General features: G+C 34.1%; 5 protein-coding genes across 8 annotated transcripts; 2 read left to right on the forward strand and 3 right to left on the reverse strand.

Moving 5' to 3' along the window:
- Positions 1-167: 167 nt before the first annotated feature.
- LOC408785 (protein-L-isoaspartate(D-aspartate) O-methyltransferase) lies at positions 168-2418 on the reverse strand. Of its 3 annotated transcripts, none has more exons than XM_026440361.1 (6): positions 2328-2412; positions 1596-1658; positions 1374-1513; positions 989-1214; positions 590-675; positions 168-516 (listed from the first exon to the last, which is right to left on the reverse strand). In XM_026440361.1, the coding sequence occupies exons 1-6, from the start codon at positions 2404-2406 to the stop codon at positions 331-333; spliced, it is 780 nt and encodes a 259-aa protein (XP_026296146.1). In that variant the 5' UTR covers positions 2407-2412; the 3' UTR covers positions 168-330. The 3 variants fall into 3 exon arrangements, 2 of the variants coding, with proteins under 2 accessions (XP_026296146.1, XP_006567233.1); XM_006567170.2 differs by lacking the exon at positions 2328-2412 and adding an exon at positions 2237-2260; XR_003304588.1 differs by lacking the exon at positions 168-516 and having other exon boundaries at positions 605-675; positions 793-1214; positions 2328-2418.
- An 861-nt stretch (positions 2419-3279) lies between these two features.
- Positions 3280-5580, forward strand: LOC102655622 (facilitated trehalose transporter Tret1). The gene is made up of 4 exons (XM_016911802.2): positions 3280-3581; positions 3678-4245; positions 4340-4532; positions 4597-5580. Exons 1-4 carry the CDS (start codon positions 3515-3517, stop codon positions 5224-5226), a joined length of 1458 nt encoding a protein of 485 aa, XP_016767291.1. The 5' UTR covers positions 3280-3514; the 3' UTR covers positions 5227-5580.
- A 94-nt stretch (positions 5581-5674) lies between these two features.
- On the reverse strand, positions 5675-18092 carry LOC726024 (WW domain-binding protein 4). Of its 2 annotated transcripts, none has more exons than XM_026440363.1 (7): positions 17965-18092; positions 7187-7394; positions 6972-7073; positions 6817-6888; positions 6472-6718; positions 6031-6364; positions 5675-5924 (listed from the first exon to the last, which is right to left on the reverse strand). In XM_026440363.1, exons 2-7 carry the CDS (start codon positions 7193-7195, stop codon positions 5708-5710), a joined length of 981 nt encoding a protein of 326 aa, XP_026296148.1. In that variant the 5' UTR covers positions 7196-7394; positions 17965-18092; the 3' UTR covers positions 5675-5707. The 2 variants fall into 2 exon arrangements, with proteins under 2 accessions (XP_026296148.1, XP_006567229.1); XM_006567166.3 differs by lacking the exon at positions 17965-18092 and adding an exon at positions 16949-17244.
- Positions 7454-13991, reverse strand: LOC107964319 (calmodulin-lysine N-methyltransferase). Its single transcript, XM_016911806.2, has 2 exons — positions 12817-13991; positions 7454-12294 (listed from the first exon to the last, which is right to left on the reverse strand). The coding sequence occupies exons 1-2, from the start codon at positions 13477-13479 to the stop codon at positions 11935-11937; spliced, it is 1023 nt and encodes a 340-aa protein (XP_016767295.1). The 5' UTR covers positions 13480-13991; the 3' UTR covers positions 7454-11934.
- On the forward strand, positions 18004-19608 carry LOC408784 (post-GPI attachment to proteins factor 2). The gene is made up of 5 exons (XM_016911807.2): positions 18004-18488; positions 18596-18842; positions 18926-19141; positions 19214-19382; positions 19494-19608. Exons 1-4 carry the CDS (start codon positions 18300-18302, stop codon positions 19339-19341), a joined length of 780 nt encoding a protein of 259 aa, XP_016767296.1. The 5' UTR covers positions 18004-18299; the 3' UTR covers positions 19342-19382; positions 19494-19608.
- The last annotated feature ends 87 nt before the right edge of the window (positions 19609-19695 follow it).

A 19695-nucleotide genomic window follows, 5' to 3' on the forward strand; every position in this document is an offset into this window, starting at 1 on the left:
TTGATTACAATGAAAATAATAAGATTTAGAATACTTAATTAATTTTTTAATAAAAAAAATTGAATTAATTTTACTTAAATGAATAATATTAATTACGATATGTATCAATAGTTTATAAGTGAGTATTCTGTTGAATCATTTTACGTGCGAAAAATAATTTATCGTTGTATGCTTCAATACATAGAGAAAAAAGTATATTATATTTATTTAAATGTTAACATTTCATTGACAAAGTCATTATTATCACGCCATAATCATTATCGTCAATGATAATATTGTCTTAATACTGAAAGCTGTCTAAACAATTTCTAAATATTTATAATTATAATATTAATCATTTAATAATTGAGTTGCAGGATCAGTAAGAGGAATATAGGAAACTTGCATTAATTTTTTCTTTGTGATTGTACCATCTATGTTTTTATCTACTTGTACCAGATCTTGAAACCTTTGAAAACCTTCTATAGCAACAACTGGACAAATTAGCCGTCCACCAGGAGTCAGTTGATCTATTAACTGGAATATAAAAGAAACTTTATTTACAAAAATATATTTACATATATGTTCATCTTTAAATACATTTTGATACCTGTTGTGGTAGAGTTTCCGCTGCTGCTCCAACGTGAATCGCATTGTAAGGGCTGTCAGCAGCATATCCCAATCGGCCGTCTCCCACTAGGCGCATTTATAATGACCTGTTGTTAGTCTTTGGTCTATTTTTACATAATGCACAGCAAAGTCACGCAGTTGGTGGACACAGTCCTGTTTGATTCTTCGTGGCAAGGTACATACCTACTCCACGTTGGTGGATTACGAGTATTTTTTACTTCAATACATTTATGTTATTTTCAAATTCTTGAATATGTGAAGTTTTCAAATGTTGTAGGAAAAAGACCACGTATTGACAAGAAATTCCTTTTTCCTTTTTCCCGACACCAACTATTCGTGAATAGAAGTTGCAACGTTTTATAGTTTCGCATATTCTTACCTACAAATTTAACGCGTTCTTCCTGGATGAAATGAGGACAATCTTCGCTTACGTTTTTCGTAGAAATTTCTATTAATTCTGGAATATGATCGATTCCGATTACACGACCACGTGAACCAACCATGAATGCCATACATGCAGTCAGGTAACCAGATCCAGAACCAACATCCAATGCTTTTGCTCCATCGAACAATTGGTCAGATAGAATAGACAAAGCATATGCGTGCTAGAAAAAATTTTTTTTTAATTCTAAGAAGATATATTTATAAATATATCTTCAAATAAACCAATTCTAAAGAAATTTAAATTATTTATTATTTGATATAAATTATGTAAGCTAAACATAAAAATTTCTATAAAATTCTATAAAAAATAAATTATTAACCATGTGAGGGGCACTAATAGTAACATTGTAACCAATTTTTCTTGGTTGATCAAGATATGGATTTGATTCATGATAATAGTTTCCTCTATCTACAGCAAGCATCGCAGCTTCTGCTCTGTCTGTTGTTAGAATACCTGCTTCTATAATATGATTTCATAATTAATTTTTATATAAACATTTCAGTTAGAAGTCATTTTAATTTATATATACAAAAAAGCTTACCTTTTAATTTGGTTACCATTTCTTGGTTTGTAGTTCCACTGCAATGCCATGCCATGTTCCACACTATATACATTTATATACATATATGAATACATAATGTTGAATTTACAGAAAGTATATTTTTCAGAGAACAATAAAAAAAATTATTGTAAAACATATATATATAATTGATAGAAGAAAAGTTTTATAAAATAATATGAATCACATAATATTATATTTAAATTCAATAAAAATAACTAACATAAATATTATATCAGATTTGCTCATAAATATTTATAAAACTTTTCCAATATATTTTTTTCAAATTAGAATATTGTTCAAAAAATTTATGAATATTGTGAAAAAAATGTTTGCAATATTTTAATATATATGAGTATATAAAAAAAAATTTTATATAGGTTAAATTTGAAAAGCTCAAAATATGAATATCAAAACATTTTTCTTAATATATATAATTTTTATTTTTAAAAATTATAATACGAAGAAAATTAAACTATCAAAATTTAAGAATATTTTATTAAAAATATCTTCTATATTAGAAAAAATTAATATAATGTACATTCATCAATTTAATATGACTATTTGCATTTTGAAGAAAAAAAAATCGTTATCTTGATCTGTTTATTAAAGTTCGATAATACTTATTTAGAAATCGAACCACTATTTTCTTTTTTTTTTTTTACATGGTACATATTGAACACAATTAAAATACAATTTTGTTAGGTTAAGTACCTTTTTTACCGTTATCTAGTTGCGCCAGATACGTTCTGACGTATATAAGGATATACATGTTGCATCTCCATATATGCATACTTTATAAATGTTATATTAATATTAATATTTAATATTTTTTATAAATATTTTTTTATAAATATTTATGTATGCGTTTGAATCTATAATTTTATATAATATTTTTAATATAAAAAAAAATATAAAATATTTGATAAAGACTAGATACAAAAGTAAAATTATATTTATATATCATAAAAAAACAATCTAATATAACAATCCAAGCAATAATCAAAGGATTTCAATATGGTACTTTGCCAAAATGTCATTTTGATTGTTAGAATTTTACCTATCATTTGAAAATTGCAACATTTGCATACGCAATCGTGATATTATCATAGTAATGTGTCATGTGACAAATTTGAACTTTTATAACTGCGTAAAAAAAAATTAATATCTATAATACATGGCATATAAATTAATTTAAAGCCATTCACTTTTGTATACAGGTAACCTGATGCAAGATCATAAATTAAATCTGAGTTATAAGTCGGTAACATATATCTGGTAATAAATTATAGTCAAATAAGCTTAATTATATTGAAATTATTTTAAAAAAGATGATCTATATATATATACATAAAATAATATTATTAATAAGATTTAACATAATTTTTATAATTTTGCAAATGAATATTTATAGATTGTATTTATATCTAATCTTGTACAATTAAGTTTTTATTAAGTTTTTATATTTTTATATTTTATTAAGAATTGCATTTGAATTTGCGAAAAGAATGAAGAAGCAAAACAAAAGATGAGGAAATGACATATAAATGTATGACTATTTGTTGAGTAAATATAAAATAAGGGAGTTAATCGAAAAATAGATAGATAAGAGGACTATTCAGTTCCCGTTTAAGTTCGATAATAAGATAATTATCCATTGGTATAAATTAAATGAAAGAGTTTTAAGTTTTGGCAGCAGAAGGAATAGAAGCGCATGGACAAAAAAAATCGTTTATTAGAAAGATCAAATAGGATCAGAAAGTTTCCTAACGGTTAAAATTTTTGGGAAGGCGAACATTAACATTGTAACAAGCCAATTAAATGGAAGAAAAGAAGATAAAAGTATAAAAATTAAAATACAAAGACTAAAAAGACGTAAAAAAAAAAAAAAAAAAAAAGAAATGACCGAAGTAAATAAAATTGATAACGAGCCGGGGAAGTATCGACAACTTCTCGTAGCGTTGATCGGTGAGTATTATTGAACATATTCTCAAATTGAAAGAGAAAGGAGACCTAAATTTGTCATAATATTTGTAATAATAAGAAAGTTTGATTTTTTTTTAGCAAACATAGCGACTCTATCGTTTGGAAGTATGATAGGTTGGCAGTCACCTATAATACCGCAACTACAAAGTGAAAATCCTCCGGTAGGTGATAGGCCTATGTCGGACGAGGAAGTATCCTGGCTGATTGGAGTCACGTGCATAACAGCCGCTTTCACGAGTTTGACAGTCGGTATTATAGCGAATAGATTCGGGCGCAAGGTGGCTGGATGTTTGATGGGTTTGCCACTTTGCGGCTGTTGGCTATTTACTATTTTTGCAACAGAACACGTACATTTATATATCGCACGTTTCTTTTCGGGAATTTGTGGCGGGATGGTATTGTTCTTGGTGCCAATGTATGTGTCTGAAATTGCATCCGACGGAATACGTGGTATGTTGGGTAGTTTACTAGTATTCATATTGAACGGAGGTATTCTTTTGGGATATATAATCGGTGCTATACTTTCGTATCGTTGGTTTGCAATTGTTATGCTTATACTTCCGTTATTTTATATCGCATCGTTCGTTTTTGTACCGGAAACACCTGTATATCTAATACGACGCAATCGAATCGACGAAGCTACCAGGTAAGCTATTAGGTATAAACATTTCGATCAAATTGACACGCAAACGTTTCGTTACGATATAATGCCTTCTTCATTTGTATCGTATCCCTTACAGATCTCTGATGTGGTTTAGAGGGGGACACATGTCGACTGTAGAGAGAGAGATGTTGCGTCTGCAACAAGAAATAAACGTTTCCGGGCAAACGATTAAACCATCAGATCTGTTTCGAGATCGAGCAACGATTAAAGGACTTTTCATTACTTTAGGATTGTTTGCTGGGCAACAAATGGCCGGGATATTTATCATGGTAAAGAAATATTTGTCTTGTGTTGCTTAACCTCTTTGTATTGACATATTTCTTTCTTCCACAGATAAGTTACACAGAAACCATATTTAAGATGTCGGGAAGTTCATTATCGCCGAACGATTCGGCGATTATCGTAGGTGCCATTCAAGTTTTTGGCTCGTATTTATCCACGATTTTGGTGGAAAGAGCTGGTAGAAGACCATTGCTTTTAATGTCTTGTTTAGGGATGGCTACGTGTCACTATACCATCGCAGTGTTTTGTTACCTGCAAACACTTGAATACGATGTCAGTCAATTTAGTTGGATTTCGATCTTAGCCTTGTCCATTTTTATGATTAGCTACGGTTTAGGCATGGGGCCAGGTCCGTACGTAGTTTCTTCGGAAATACTTAATCGGGATATTTCAAATATGGTGATAACCATGGGGATATTCACCGCTTGGGGTATGGCATTCGTGATCGTTAAATTATTCCCAACTATAGTCGATTTGTTAGGTATAAACGGTTGTTTTTTCCTTCTCGGCAGCTTTTGTCTGATTATCTTTGCATTCGTTTTTATAATCTTACCAGAAACAAAGGGTCAGCCACGTCAATTAATCTTGGATCGACTTAATGGAATATCTCACGTGTTAGACAAGACAAAATACGTTTCTTCAAATGATATTAAAATTATACCGAAACCTGAATTAATTTGAGAGCATTGTAAATAACAAATAATCTAATACTCTCATCCAATATTATTTTCATATTCCAAACTCCTAAATCAGAAGAGATTTAGATCTTGTTAAAGTATATGGTTGCATAACACTAGGCATATAGCAGAAAAGGAAAATGAAGGAATCTGTAAAAGAGATAAATTGAGATAATTGTCCTTTTTATAATTAATTGCGTAAATAATCAATGGAACAAGAACTTTGTACATATTATTGTACATATTACTATTTTATATATATATATCTTGTTTTAAAATAAGTCTTAGATACAACAATCTTGTATAGATTTTGTTTGTACTTTATATAATAATCATAAATTATATATAACAATCATAATTAAGTTATAAAACAATAATAATCATTGAACCCTTGATTGGTTCTAAATTTTCAAAAAAAAAAAAAAAAAAGAAAAGAAAAGAACGCATTCTGATGTTCGATAAAAAGTTACAATTATTATTATTTATCAATCGTCGTTTAACCTCTGTCGTACACTCTTATTACTAATTTTTCGTTTCTTAAATGTAGCCGGTTTTTCATCCTCATCGCTGTCAGCCGTATCAATTTGCGTTATAGTCTTTTCCTTGAACGTTCTTTGTATGGAAGGTGGTTCAGTTTTTTCAAAGACGGGTAATTGCAATTGTTTCTGCTTTGGTAATTGAAAATCGATTGGTTTCACTTCGCTGAAACGGAAAACATTCATCGAATATAATTTCATTTGATAATTTATACAACACAGAGTCTTGATTCGTTAAAATATAACATCGCCTATAAATTTCAAATATTTACGTTTTTTGAACGGTCTGCCACGGTCCATACGGATGTGATTTTATCGGAATACTATAGTCCCGTCTGTACGGTCTGCTTTCCTCTTTGGTCTCGGTTTCCCTTTTCTCCTCTACATTTTCCTCCGTTCTTGATTGCGCGCCACGTATCTTCCTCAATTCCTTCATCCTTTCTCTTTCGGCATTGGCCCGTTTTTCCTCGAGGATATCCGCGTTTGTAATCGCCTGTTCCTCGTCCAATTGCCTCAACAATTCCTCTTGAAGCGCTTGCTCTCTCGCCTCCTCTTGCTGTTCCGCAAATGTCATGTATCCCTCCTCTGGCGGATCCCAAACGGACTCTGCCGCGCGAAATGTACACAGCATGCATGGATTATATAAATTAACGAAAGACGAGGACAGATCACCGAACTGAGAAAAACTTCGAATATATAGTACATAGACTCACCGTTGGTTTCTACGTTCCAATAATACGTGTACCCTTCGGGGCTGAGTGCTTCGTACCAAAGTTTCTGTACGGGTTTCGTAGGGCGTTCATCCTCAAGTATTTTCTTCCCCTTCCCTTTATTGCCCTTCCCCCCTTTGCTCTTCCCTTGATTTTTGTGATCGCCTCTTTGTTGAGATTTCACTTGATGCGACGTCGCATTTCTCGCCAGAGTTGGATCACACGGATCGATCTCCTGAGGAAACTGAAACTGTTTGAAAATATCTTATAAATGTTTTCTTGGCTCGGCCAAACGAATTGTAGCTCGTTCTTTATAACGCGATCGATTTTATCCGTCTAACGTCCCACCTGTTGATTTTCACTTTTGAACCTAGGCTGTGCTTCTGGCGTGGCTGGAGGTACACGATTGAAATTCGCCACCTGTGATGTATATTTTCCTTTATTATTTTTTTTTTTTTCAAAGTATTTCTATTAATACAAATATTAAATTTTTGAGTACCTACGTCTTTTGTTTCTATTCGATTCATTTTTTCTTTAATGATCGTATCGGCGGTCATGTCCCTCGTGTTGTTTTCTACGTCCTTCAAATACGCAGCCATAGCTGCCTAAATGCAAAAATATGCGTACGTACAAAAAGAAAAAAAAGAAAGATCATTTTAGATCTTTTATTTAGCAAGTTTGAAAAATGAAAAATTAAATGAAAATATAATGAGCGTACGTTTTCCATTTTCTTAATGTCGTCTTCGATCTTTTTGCTCTGTTTCGCCTGCTTCGCGCTGTTTTTATGTATTTCTTTAAGTCGTTTGCTAACATTTTCCTTGTGTTTCTTCCCGCCCTCGTGAAAATCGATACTAGGTTTATTGTCAGCGATCCAACATTTGCAAAAATCGCAAAATTTACGACCCTGAGACTTCCAGTAGTCCGCCCTGGAACAATATATATATTCGATACACTATTTTCTTCTATTTCGTTCGTTTATTTATTCTTTTTTTTTTTTTTTATATACTTCCAACGATTCCTCATTTCTATCTTTTAATTGGATAGAATGCTTAAGAAAAGAACGGATCAAAGGATATCTGTTGTAAATCATCAATAAAAAAAAAGGATAATTTTCAAATCTAAAAGAAAATATTTTCTCTCTTTTCGAAAATAATTTTTTCATTTGTTTCAAACAAGGAACCATCCTCCCTTGTTAAATTTTGACGTTTACCATTGACGAATCAATCGAATGTTTTTCGAGTCATGAATCGAAGGAAATCGCAATTCCTTCAACAATGCCACGTTATGTCAATAATAGAGCATGTATTAATAGCGGCAACGTCGTAAAAATAGCTAAAGAGAAGATTAGGTTGGCCAACTCAGTTAATCGTCTGATGAGCCAATTGGTACCTTCGTATCTCTTCTTTGTGTTTAAATATCCCCTCTCCTTAATATTTTTCTCGACGAGCGTTATTGTCGACCGTTCTTAATAGACGGGCTGTTCGACCACTCTTTCAAAGCGTGGTCTTCGTCCATCGATAATCTCTTGCTCTTTCTTCTCTTTCGATCATGATTTTCCGATTGAATGAACGATGATTTGTTCACGCAGCGAGGTCGAGGGCGAGGGCACAAAATCCCTCCAGACTCGAGAAGAGATCCATTGGCACGCGAATAGAACGAACAGGCACGATTCTCGTAATCGGCCAACACCAGAGTATATTTTCGTGCTTACTTTTTGGCACGAGTGTTCGATCGAGATTGGCCGTTTACATCCAAACCGGGTGGAATATTTTCGCGCGCGAACCGCCAATCACCGTCCATAGAAGGAAAGAACGAAAATCCCCCCTTCCCCTCATAGGGCGAAGAGAATATGACGGTTGTGAGGGCGACACAGTTGCCTCGAAGTCACGTGGAAGCTTGGGGTGGGGGGAAAGACAGAGAGAGAGAGAAAGAAAGACAGAGAGAGGACAAGAAATCGAGCCGTCGCAAATCAGAAATATCTTTGATAAATTTCAGAGGTAAATAGGTAGCAGCCAGCCAAAAAACAATTGGCACCTAGAAAATGTAATTTTCACGATGGCGACGACGACGACGACGACGACGATGCACTAACGGTCACGCCCTTAATTTTACGCAACCGTTTATTTTTAGGCGAAAGAGAGATGGAACTATCGGCTCGTATCTGTCGTATCCATCATAAATATTGTTCACGTGTCTGAAGAAATTTGTGCACATTTAACATATTACGTTATTTACGAAGTAAATAATGAATTGCTAACGTTTTTTCTCGTAATAGGTTAGTCCCTTTGAAAATTATTCGATAATTTGATGAAAGATTTGAAAATATATATATATATATATATATATATATATACATTACACGACGACGTTCCGAACGTCGGGGTTTAGTTAGATCGTTTTATAGCTCTCTTACGGCCGAGCGGAAAAAAGGTTCATGGTTTGTTCTAATTTTATCTTGGAGGGTTGTATACTTGTGTTCCTACGTGTTCGAAAGGCGCGTCTTGTAAACCGCATCCAACATCGATACCGTGACTTTGCGGCTTGTTCTTTTTTTTTTTTTTTTTTTTTTCTCGCCACTTTATATTCCCAATGAATAAATACGAATAAAGCTGGTTTATCGTGGCCGAGCTATCTTTTTCTTTTTTTTTTTTTGCTTATATCACAACTAAGATCCGCAACGATCTATAACGCGGTATAATATAGCGCTATAGTTCGAACCGAGTCGATACACGTGCGGCGAGGTGATCGCACATGTCATCTTCGTTCATCAACGATCGAGCATCGCGATATGAAAATTCCGATAAACTGTTTCCAACGTGTCCAACCGTTTCCAAATATCCGTGTTAGGGGAACACGTTGTTTCGCAGTATTCTATATGATTCGTCTCGAGTGAGCAGCCCTATATGTGAAACATTCTATTATGTCCTCTTACTTTTTTATTCTCTCTCTCTTTCACTCGTTCTTCTATAGAGCTTCCATATTCCATATAGAGCGAGTTTTTTCGATTTAATGCTCTTATTCCGTCGTAATCTTTGGAAGAGAGAGAGAGAGAGAGGAAAAAAAAAGGAAAAAAAAAGAGTTATGATTTAAACTCGAGGATGCTAATTATTGTAGAAAAAGAAAAAAAAATTGTTTTTTCGTACAAATCGTCAAAATATTATATTTTCACGATATATTCTTCATCCTCGATTCGTGGATGAGAATAAGGAGAATCGAAAGAAAGACGAGAGATCGATCCATACGGTATTCAGAGATAACATAATCGTGAAACAACGATCGATGCTATTTTCTCTGGAGCTGGTTTTCGTTATTTCTGGAAAACATTTCGGCATCTGGTTCGTTAAACGCGAGTTTGAACGCCGAGATCACCGGTCGTAAGAAATGCCGGTTTTGCGCGAATGTACGTCCGATTAAATTTTTTTCTTTTACAATGATTATTGTAACGAACGGATTATTAATAGAACGAAAACACACAGCGGTTTTTAAATCGTTGCAAGCGCCGCATACAATCGCGTTGAATTGGTTTCTCCCCAAGTGTAAGGGGGAAGAAGGTTGATAAACATCTATCAGGTATATACTAATAATAAATTTCTAAAGGGTCGCAATGGACGAGTTCCCATTCAAAAATAATCTCGAGTAAGTTCGTGTCTGACGATCGAATTGTGTAATCGTGGATCGACACGCCAATCATTCCGCTAGAGATTGGAAAAAGAGCGCAAGAATAAATCGGGTATGATAATATGTACGATAATAATAATAAGAGTAATCAGTAGATAGAAACAAAAAAAAAAAGAAATATATAAAAAGTCAATGGAAAAGCGGTCAACAAGAATGGAAAAGATTTGAAAGGATCGAATTTAAAACGAGTCGATTCTTTCCCCTCATAGATCGCGAGAGATAACACAATCGAAATGTTAAGTGAAAATATTATTTTATTTGCAACGTTTTCTTACATGTCTTGTCTCACTCACGCACATACTCACATACTCACGTACGCACAAATAGTTGTTCCTTCGTAAAGGTGTATAAGTATAGGTAATACGCGATAATGGAAATTTGTTTGGTAGCTTTGACTAGGCTGAACTAAGTTGGTCCTTTGTGATGACTGAGGTTCGGTTTGCGTTGCAACGCGGTTGTAAACAAGAAAAAAAGTAAGAAGAAACGAAAAAAACAGATATAAAGAAAGGAAGGGAAGGAAGGAAGAAAGGAAGGAAGGAAAAGAAACGATCCTTGTTGAACGTAATGTGAATTCCGATAACGCGAAAGTAAAAGAGATAAATCAACGAAATAAACGAAGACAAACGTAAGAAAGAAAAACAAGCGTATAAACGAATAAATATTCGCGGTATACCGCTTCCAAATCTGAAAATTATATTATTATTTTTCAACACGTTTACACTTGAAAGAATATAATTGGCCATCGAGGAACTGGTGAAAAAGTCTTATAACAAAGATCGTATACTATATATATATAATTTTTCTAATCGGTTCATTTTGGACCCTTGATCGAATAACTAGATCGAAGTTTATACAGTGTATATATATATATCATCGAAAAGTATTCGAAGAAGTATATTTATATATATATATATCTCTCGATAGAGATCGAAAAATGTGAAGCGTAGCGTTTCGGTCAAAATCGATCCACGAAGATCGAACGAAACGAGATTCATTCTTCGAAGATCGATCGGCCGATTTTGTTCGACACGAACAACGTACCCGACGAATGCAAACGTTTCCTCGCGAAAAGAAGGTATAATAATTTTCTCAATAAAAATTTCACGGAGAGGAACACGAAACGAAAAAACGGTTATCGGATAACATATATATACGCCGTGTATATATATATATATATATATATATATATATATATATATATATATATATACGTGTAACAACGTCGTCCTCGTCCTCGTCATTTCTAAATATTTTTCTTGCCGGCAGGGCAACAGCGTAGATCGTACAGATACGCCGTGTACAAACCATTTTTCAATTCTATCGGTCTAAACATCAGGTACTTGAAATACTATCGTTTACTCGACTCGTACGTTTTGGGGAGGGGGAAGAGAGAGAGAGAGAGAGAAGAGGGAAAAAAACGCGGTATCGCGTTTACGAATAAGCAATATTTAACGATGGCTATCTAATACTTGATGAAAATCGAACGGATATTCGACGTAACAATTAATATAATCTCGATGTTATGCCGGATTTTATCTCGGTTCAGATGGAATATATTGTACAGAGTGGACGATAGGAGGGGTATTGTAACATCTGGAGAAAAAAGTGGGAGAGGAGAGGGGAGGGGGCAAGTGCGAAGAAGTAAGCCAAGTCGGTTAATGGTAACGGAATGGAAGAAGGGAATGGGCCGAGATGGAGGTGGGTAGGGGGGGGGGGGAGAGGAACTCTCGTTAGGATCTCGCCTCGAACGCGGTCGAAGTTTTTTCGACGCGTTCGAAGCTTTTTTTTTCATCCTGGCGACGTTTTCTTCTGCTTGGTAAGCTCGAGAAGGATCGGATAATGGAGGTCTGGACAATATTCCTGGCTGTTCTCCAACAATTCCAGATGCCTCGACCAAATCGTGGCTTCGTAACGATCTATTTGCCGCGCGACGAAACCCCTCTTTATCGCCGCTTCCGCAAATTGTTCAAAAGTGGATCCCCGTCTAGGCGCCATCACCAGGGCGAGGCCATCGTTTGCCAGCCAGCCGTAGATCGTCTCCACCAAATCGGAGCGTGCCTCGTCGAAGAAAAGGCAATCCGCGCACAGGATCACGTCGTACAGTTTTTCCGTTAATTTTGCAACATCCTTGGCTCCGCCACTCCAGTTCTACCGGTAAAAATTCAATTCAGAAATTCACGAAAAGTTTTCTCTCCCCCCTTTTTTTTTCTTTTTTTCTTTTTCTTTTTCCTTCCTCGAACGCTTTCGACGAAACGAGAAAATGCAAACTCTCCTGCACAATGTTTTGCCGCAATTGTCTTGGCCGCGTGCGAATCATCCGATCGCGCGAAAACAGGAAAAAAAAAAAGAAAAAAGAAAAAGATTGATTGGAATAGCAAACGAGATGATCGCGCATCGAATAAATACGAATGGAAGATTATCGTATCGGGAGAATCGCGTGCATATCGAATGATTCACGGTTGTTCGATAAACGGATACGAAGAATAGAAAATAGAAAACTAGCGTGGCGGACAATCGTGGCGGCAAATCAACTGGAATTTATCCTTGCTTCGCACTGGATGGAGGAAAGTGCGCATGCGCGTGATCCGAGCGAGAACGTTTAAAAGCTCGAAACGAACGCACGCATCATCTCCAGTTCGAAACGCGTAACGCGCGAGAAGAATAATTCACCTTGACTCGAAGAGCGTTGGGATGGGGGTGTAGGAACGGCCTGACCGATCTTGCTGCCCTGATCGCCCTGGCCGCTTTGGCCCACTGTACCACGCCGCACTCGACGAAATCGGACATGCCGTTCCTAGATACGATTCGTCGCACGTTGTTCACACTGGTCACGTTCCCATCGGTGAGCGCGATTTCCTTCGGGTCGCAGTACTTGGCGGCGAGCACCCCGGCCAAACAGCTCATACCGCCACCGAGCTCGAGGACTCTTCTGTTCCGACACAGGTGGCGATTCTTCAACAAATAATAAGCCAAGCACTCCTCCGACGGCCAGACGCATATGTTTCCCGTATTGTTGAACCCGATCAACTCGTTCGCCGTGAAGTTCCTCTTTGTCCTCCTGCGTATCTCCACGGTGAACAACTTGTTGTCGAGAACGGTGGAATATTCGTACCAAGCGGCGAACACCGCGTCCGGATCCGCGGTGTTGCCCTCCTCCAACCGGTTCACTCTCAACAGGTCGAAGCTGGTGAAACGGCGCACCGATATCTCGTTCTCAGGATCGACGGTGATCGGTTCAGTGCCGATCAACGCCTTGGCAAGGATGCGCCATCTTCGTTGAGCGGTGCTTCTCTTCTTCCCCTCGAGAATTTCGTTTGAACTCTTCTCGGACATTTTTCACCCGTTCCGGCGCGTTCCATCGAACGCGCGCCTCCCTCCACGCGACGGGATTGGATTGGAATTGGTGCTACGAAAGGTGAGGGCGTCCCGTGGCGAGGGCGAGAACGCGAGGACGATCGTCACCTGCGAACCGAACGTCTATCCGCTTCATCGTCGCGCAACGCGGCCGATCCGTTCCTTCGTTCCACACTTTTCTCCCCCTTTCCTCTTTTTCTTTCCTTCCCCTCCTCTTTCCTCGCGATGAAAATTCGCGGGCGACGGAACCTCAGGAGAAGCGGGAACCCTCGCCTCCTTCTGTTCTGTTTCGGGACGGGTGAACGAAGATGAACGAGAAGAGACACGGGCCGAGACTAAAAGCGCGAAGCCAACTTCTAACTCGCGCCACGCGGACACCGAGCGTTCACCGCGTCCGTTTCACGCCTGCGCGCATCCTTCTGTGCCTGTTCTATCCGCTTTCCATTCCGCGCAACTTCACCCTGCCGATACACTCTCCCCTTTGTCTTCGCCTGCCCCCCCCCCTCTCCCCGCGCCGCCCACTGCTCGTCGCCCCGACCCCCCCTCCCCTTCGACTCATTACCACTTTGATTCACCACCACCGCGGGGATCTCTTCTCACTCTTCTCCTTCTTTGTTCCAATTCTGTTTCTCTATCCTCGCATTTCCTTCTCTTTCCCTCTCCTCCTTTCGTTTATCCTTTCGTTTCTTTCGTCGAGGAAAGAAAGGAAACTTTCGTCGCTTTTCCATCTCCTTCTATCACTGTCACGTACGTTTCAGCACATTCTCTTTTTCTCTCCTTTTCTTCTTCTCCTTAATCCTTTCTCCGATTTCGAAGGATCGATTCAATGTTCACGATACAGCAACTCGAGTCAACGAGTGGAATATATCGTTTGAAAATCGGACGGCGCCATGTGTTCAACGACGCTCTGCCCCGACACAACATATCGAGGTTACGACAAACGTGACGCTATTCGTGGCGCTATTCCGGAAAACTGGGAAATAATACCGGAGGCAAAGAATTGGAATGATCGTATCGAGGAAAAGATCGATACGAGAACGTTTCGAAGCATTTCGAGAGCTTGTATTCGATGATCTTTCATTGAAACAGTTTTCATTTTTCCTCTTTTCCTTTTTCGAACGAATATAACGGAACTGTACAAAAATTGTCTAAAACATTCGATATCGCGTCGCGAGTATAGTTGACTTCGCTTCCTTACAGTCTTTTTCCGTTATTTTCCTATATATAATAAAAAAAGTATAAAAAGCATAGAAGCATCCCTTGTTCGAGTAAATTCGCGAAAGGGGATATATATATACCTAGATCGAGGTTCGATACAATGCGGGAAAATGTCTATTCGAGTTGTTTGGTCGATTTTATTCAGTTCACCCGCGACCGATCCAATTTACCTGAAACGAGACAAAACTTTTAACGGTATTATTACGTAAAACGTAACGCGTCTGTTGAGAATGTTTTGCAACGTGGGACCATTGTTGTATAATGGTTTGCTAGTTAAACGATTCCTATCTTTTGTTTTTTTTTTTTTTTTTTTGATTGAACAAATTGCTTATCGGGTTTACGATAATTCGGAATTTAAACTCGTTTGAAAAACGAGAAAGAACGATAGCTCGCAGAGATACGTCGATAAACGTAATCTCGCATTTCCGTTTTTCGCTATCGTCCAATTTCTTTCTTTCGTAGCATTCCATCTTACGAAATGATCGAAATGGATTGTTCGCAATACGATGTGGAAAAGAGTTTCGTTCGCATATATTGCTATAATTTATAGCCAATACGGCGAATTCAATTCGTGTATTTTCGGTCAATCCTATGTAATAGAACAATTGGCATATGGAATCGATGCATGTATGGAAGTAAGTATTTATTATGCTTACGCAATTGTAAAGGACAGCAAGAGAAGAGAAACGAATAGGCAATGGTGAGATATAATGGAAGAGTATATATACATAGATAGGAAGGAAGACAGAGACCGAGAGGTCCGTTGGTTTGTACGTAATCTACTTTATATTGTTTGACACGAATAGAAGTTGGTGACAACGATACTTGTGCTTTCATTCAAATACGAAACCGATAGTCTCTCTTTGCCAGGACGAATATAGAATTTCCTCCGTTTCTTGCGAAAATGCAAATTATCCGATAAGATAAATATGAATCAAAATGATAGGTTTCTAGAGGCAATTCACTTTACCATTTATTTTGACGAATTCAATATTTTTTCAATATTTAAAAATATTTTTCTACAAATGAGTATGACGATTTAAAGTATTTGAATAATAGTATCGTAACAATTGATTATGTATAGAGATATTTTTTGATTTTTTGGCATAATACAAATCACGATATTCTATCATAAAATGCAAATATGTACGCGTCATTTTAAGGAAATCGATTAATGGCAATCATGGCTACAATAAAAATAATGTTTCTCGGCGAATGATGTGAACCGTTTTAAATCGAAGAGGTTGCCAGTAGGAGTGGTGGAACGATTTCGCGCTTGCTTTTCAATGTAATACAGTAATATTGCGGCCCTCCTGGCAAGCCATCTCGACGCATTGCGTCTAATTTGATCGAAACTTGAAACTAATTCTAAGATAACTCTAACCCTTATTCCTATACGTCCGAATCAACAGACGCTTTTCTTTATTCTCTTTATTCTCCTTTTTTTTCTTTTTTTTCTTTCATCGAATTTTATTTTTTCCTACCTTTCCTGATTTATTTTTATTTTTTACTTTAATCTCTAATATTTTGATTAAAGTAAAAATTAATTCTTGCTTCAACAAAGTTTTTTTTTTTTTTATTTGTTTCATCAATACTTACAAATAAATATTTATTAAATTATGATTCCATTTTTATTTTTGTTGTTATTTATTTTATGACAACGATAATGAGAAGAAATAACCAATATTATAAATGTATTTATAATTAATTAGTTAATTGTATCATAGGATTTTAAAAAAATATCCAAACTAATATCTAAACTAATATTATAATTCATATTTTAAATAGTTTACTTCGCACATAAAAAAAATTTTTTCAAAAATTGACAGTGCAATTTATTGAAAATATAAATTTTCTATTCAATATTCTATAAATCTCTATTCAATCTTGTACATATTGATGCATATGTATATATATATATATATATATATATATATATATATATATAAATATGGAGTGATAGAGAAAAAATGAAATAAAAGTAAAAATTATATGTCAGAACAAAGACATTTAATGTCCAATATTCGCATAAATAATAAGTAATAATATGGAATAATATTGATGCAATCTTTATTCTATATTTATTTATTTATTTAATAAAAAAGAAATTAATATTTTTTCTAATAAAAAAATGAATATGTTGTTACGTTTTTCTTTGTTTTTGACAAATATTAAAATGAATGTTTACTATGACAAATATTAAAAATATTGTACACGACAATATACTTACATATTTTAAAACTTGAAGAAAAATTTTTAATACCACTTCATTAATTATGAAATACAAACATTAAACGAAATTCGAACTGCATGGAAATCTAACCTCAAAATAATTGAATACATTCACTCGAAATATTTATGCGTTCATATATCTCATTCACATTGTATATCGTTGTAATTAAAAAATATGATTTTTAATATAAACACTGTACAAATATAAATATATTGGTATAAAGATTAACGAAATGAAACAACACACAAAAACAATACAGTCGATAGTGTAGTAATATAAATCAACTAACGCTATCTGAAGGTAAAACATTTAAACATTGATGACAACGATGACTTCAATTTATTTACTTTTGTTTTTTATAATAAAAATGAGGTCATTGCATCATGATAAAGTATAGGATTACTTAAACATTAATATTTAATGAGATTTTATAAGTTATATTATAAAATATCAAAATGTTTGGTATATTCTTTACAATTTAGAACAATAAGTGCAAAAAATATACCCAATTCAGTCATAAAGTACAGACAAGAAGAGTGAGAGAAGGATAAAAATATTGATATCAATGCCATTTCCAGAATGTTGAAATAGATAAAGAAAAAATATCAAATAATGGTTAATAGAGATAAAATAAAAACTTATTTTTGAGGCCATCTTAATGAATATCAAAAATATCTCTTTAAACAATCATCTTTTTCATTCAGAAATTCTTAATTCTTATTCTATTTTAACCTGTTTATTAATAATAATCATGTTATAATAAATATTATAATTAAGTATAAAATGTAAATATTATAAATATTAAATTAAATATTTTATAATAAAATATTTGTATTGTTTTTATAATTTTATTGAAATTTAATTTCATTTTCAATCATTATTAACAGATTTGGTCTTACATAATCTTATTACCAATCTATAAACCAAATCGATAATATTGAAAATGATATTAAATGGTATACTAGTGACATAAGAATAAATGCATCGAATGTTAAGTCTATTTTGTGTCTTACCTGTGGTTACATATCCAAATATGTTACGTATTGCGCATGCGATGAGTGATCGATTGTCTTTGCGTTAAGATGTTATGTGATATCTGATATTTCGAAAATGTTTCTGTCAAAAAAATCTAAAAGTTTCGGTGTGCTAACCTTTCTTTTTTGTAAATTTTATGATATTAATTATTCAATTCAATATAAATTTTTATTTCTAATGTCAAATAACGAAATCAAAAAAAGAATGGTGGATTGCATGTTAAATATACCAATAAAGTGTTTTATAAGTTTAGCCTGTTAAAAGTATCAGAGTCGTTTGCGATGACGTAAAATATAATCTAGAATATAACAGGATGAACAAATCGAGAGTAGGGTCAGAATATATTCCGTTAGTGGGAGACGACATGTTGCAAACACGATACGTTTTACATTTTGCTAAATTAGCATGGTTTACAGTATCTTTACCTTTTTTCGCATTTTTATTTTGTATCACTTGGTCTGTTGTATATAATTTTGAACATTCTACTTCCACACATTGTAAAGTAAGTATTTTTTTCTATTAATGTTTAATATATACATATGTGTATACATGTATGTATATATATATATATATATATATATTTATATTATAAATAATATTTTATGTTAGGTTTATAATTTTTTACCATCTGTATCTGCTGCGATTGGACATTATAGGCCACAAAGAGATGTTTGGAAAATTGCAATAGCTTTGCAAGCAGTGGTAAGAATTTTAGTATTAATAATGTATCGCCGTTATTATAAAGAACATATCTATAAATGGGCACAAAATATTTGTAATGTTGCAACTATTATCTATGCTATTGAAAACATATCACTTATATCATTAAGTTTTTGGACATCCAATGAGAATTATGGTATGTATACATAAGTACGTATATCACTATGATATTTGAAATACAAAATAATTTAGTATTTTAATTTCATTTCTTCATTTCAGTTTTTCATAAAGTATCTTTTATAACATTTTTAATAACATCTGTCATTCATATGCAGATAGCATATTATATAATGAGAAACTGTCGTAATATTACTAAAGAATCTTCTGAAGCTATCTCTCTAAAATGGAAGAGAAGATCTATGATGTTGAATTTATTGTGTATATTATTTGCAGCCTACTTTTTTTACAGACATAATAAATATTGTGAACCTTTAGGTGAGTTCATCGACTGAAAAAGAAAAATAAAATAAAAATAAAACTTGATATAATACAAACATTTTTTTGCAGTTTACTCTATGTTTGCATTAAGCGAATATGGAGTTGTTCTTTCAAATATAGGATTCCATTCAACAACAGCTTGGGATTTTGCAAATTCTTCTCTTATGATATCAGGAAAAGGGTTTAGGATAATTTAATATTGTACAAAAATTATCATTTTTAAACATCTCTATGAAAGGTATTTCTATATTAATTTTTTCATATTACTAAATTTATTTAAATACAGTTTTTTTATATTTTATTATTATAATGATTAATTAATTATTAATTTTTATTTCTATTTGAATAGAAATTATTTTGACTAAAAATATTCCCAAAGCAAGCGTCATCGTTTGTGTGAAATACAGAAGTTACATGCATATTTGTAAAAAGAAAAAATAGAAGAAAAATTAAGAAATGAAAAAGATCAGATAAATTAAAATCATTTATTATAATAATATATATCAAAATATAAATATTTTTAGAAACTATTTTTTTTTAATAAAAAAATT

This window comes from Apis mellifera, linkage group LG4, assembly GCF_003254395.2.
Source record: "Apis mellifera strain DH4 linkage group LG4, Amel_HAv3.1, whole genome shotgun sequence".
Taxonomy (NCBI): Eukaryota; Metazoa; Arthropoda; class Insecta; order Hymenoptera; family Apidae; genus Apis; species Apis mellifera.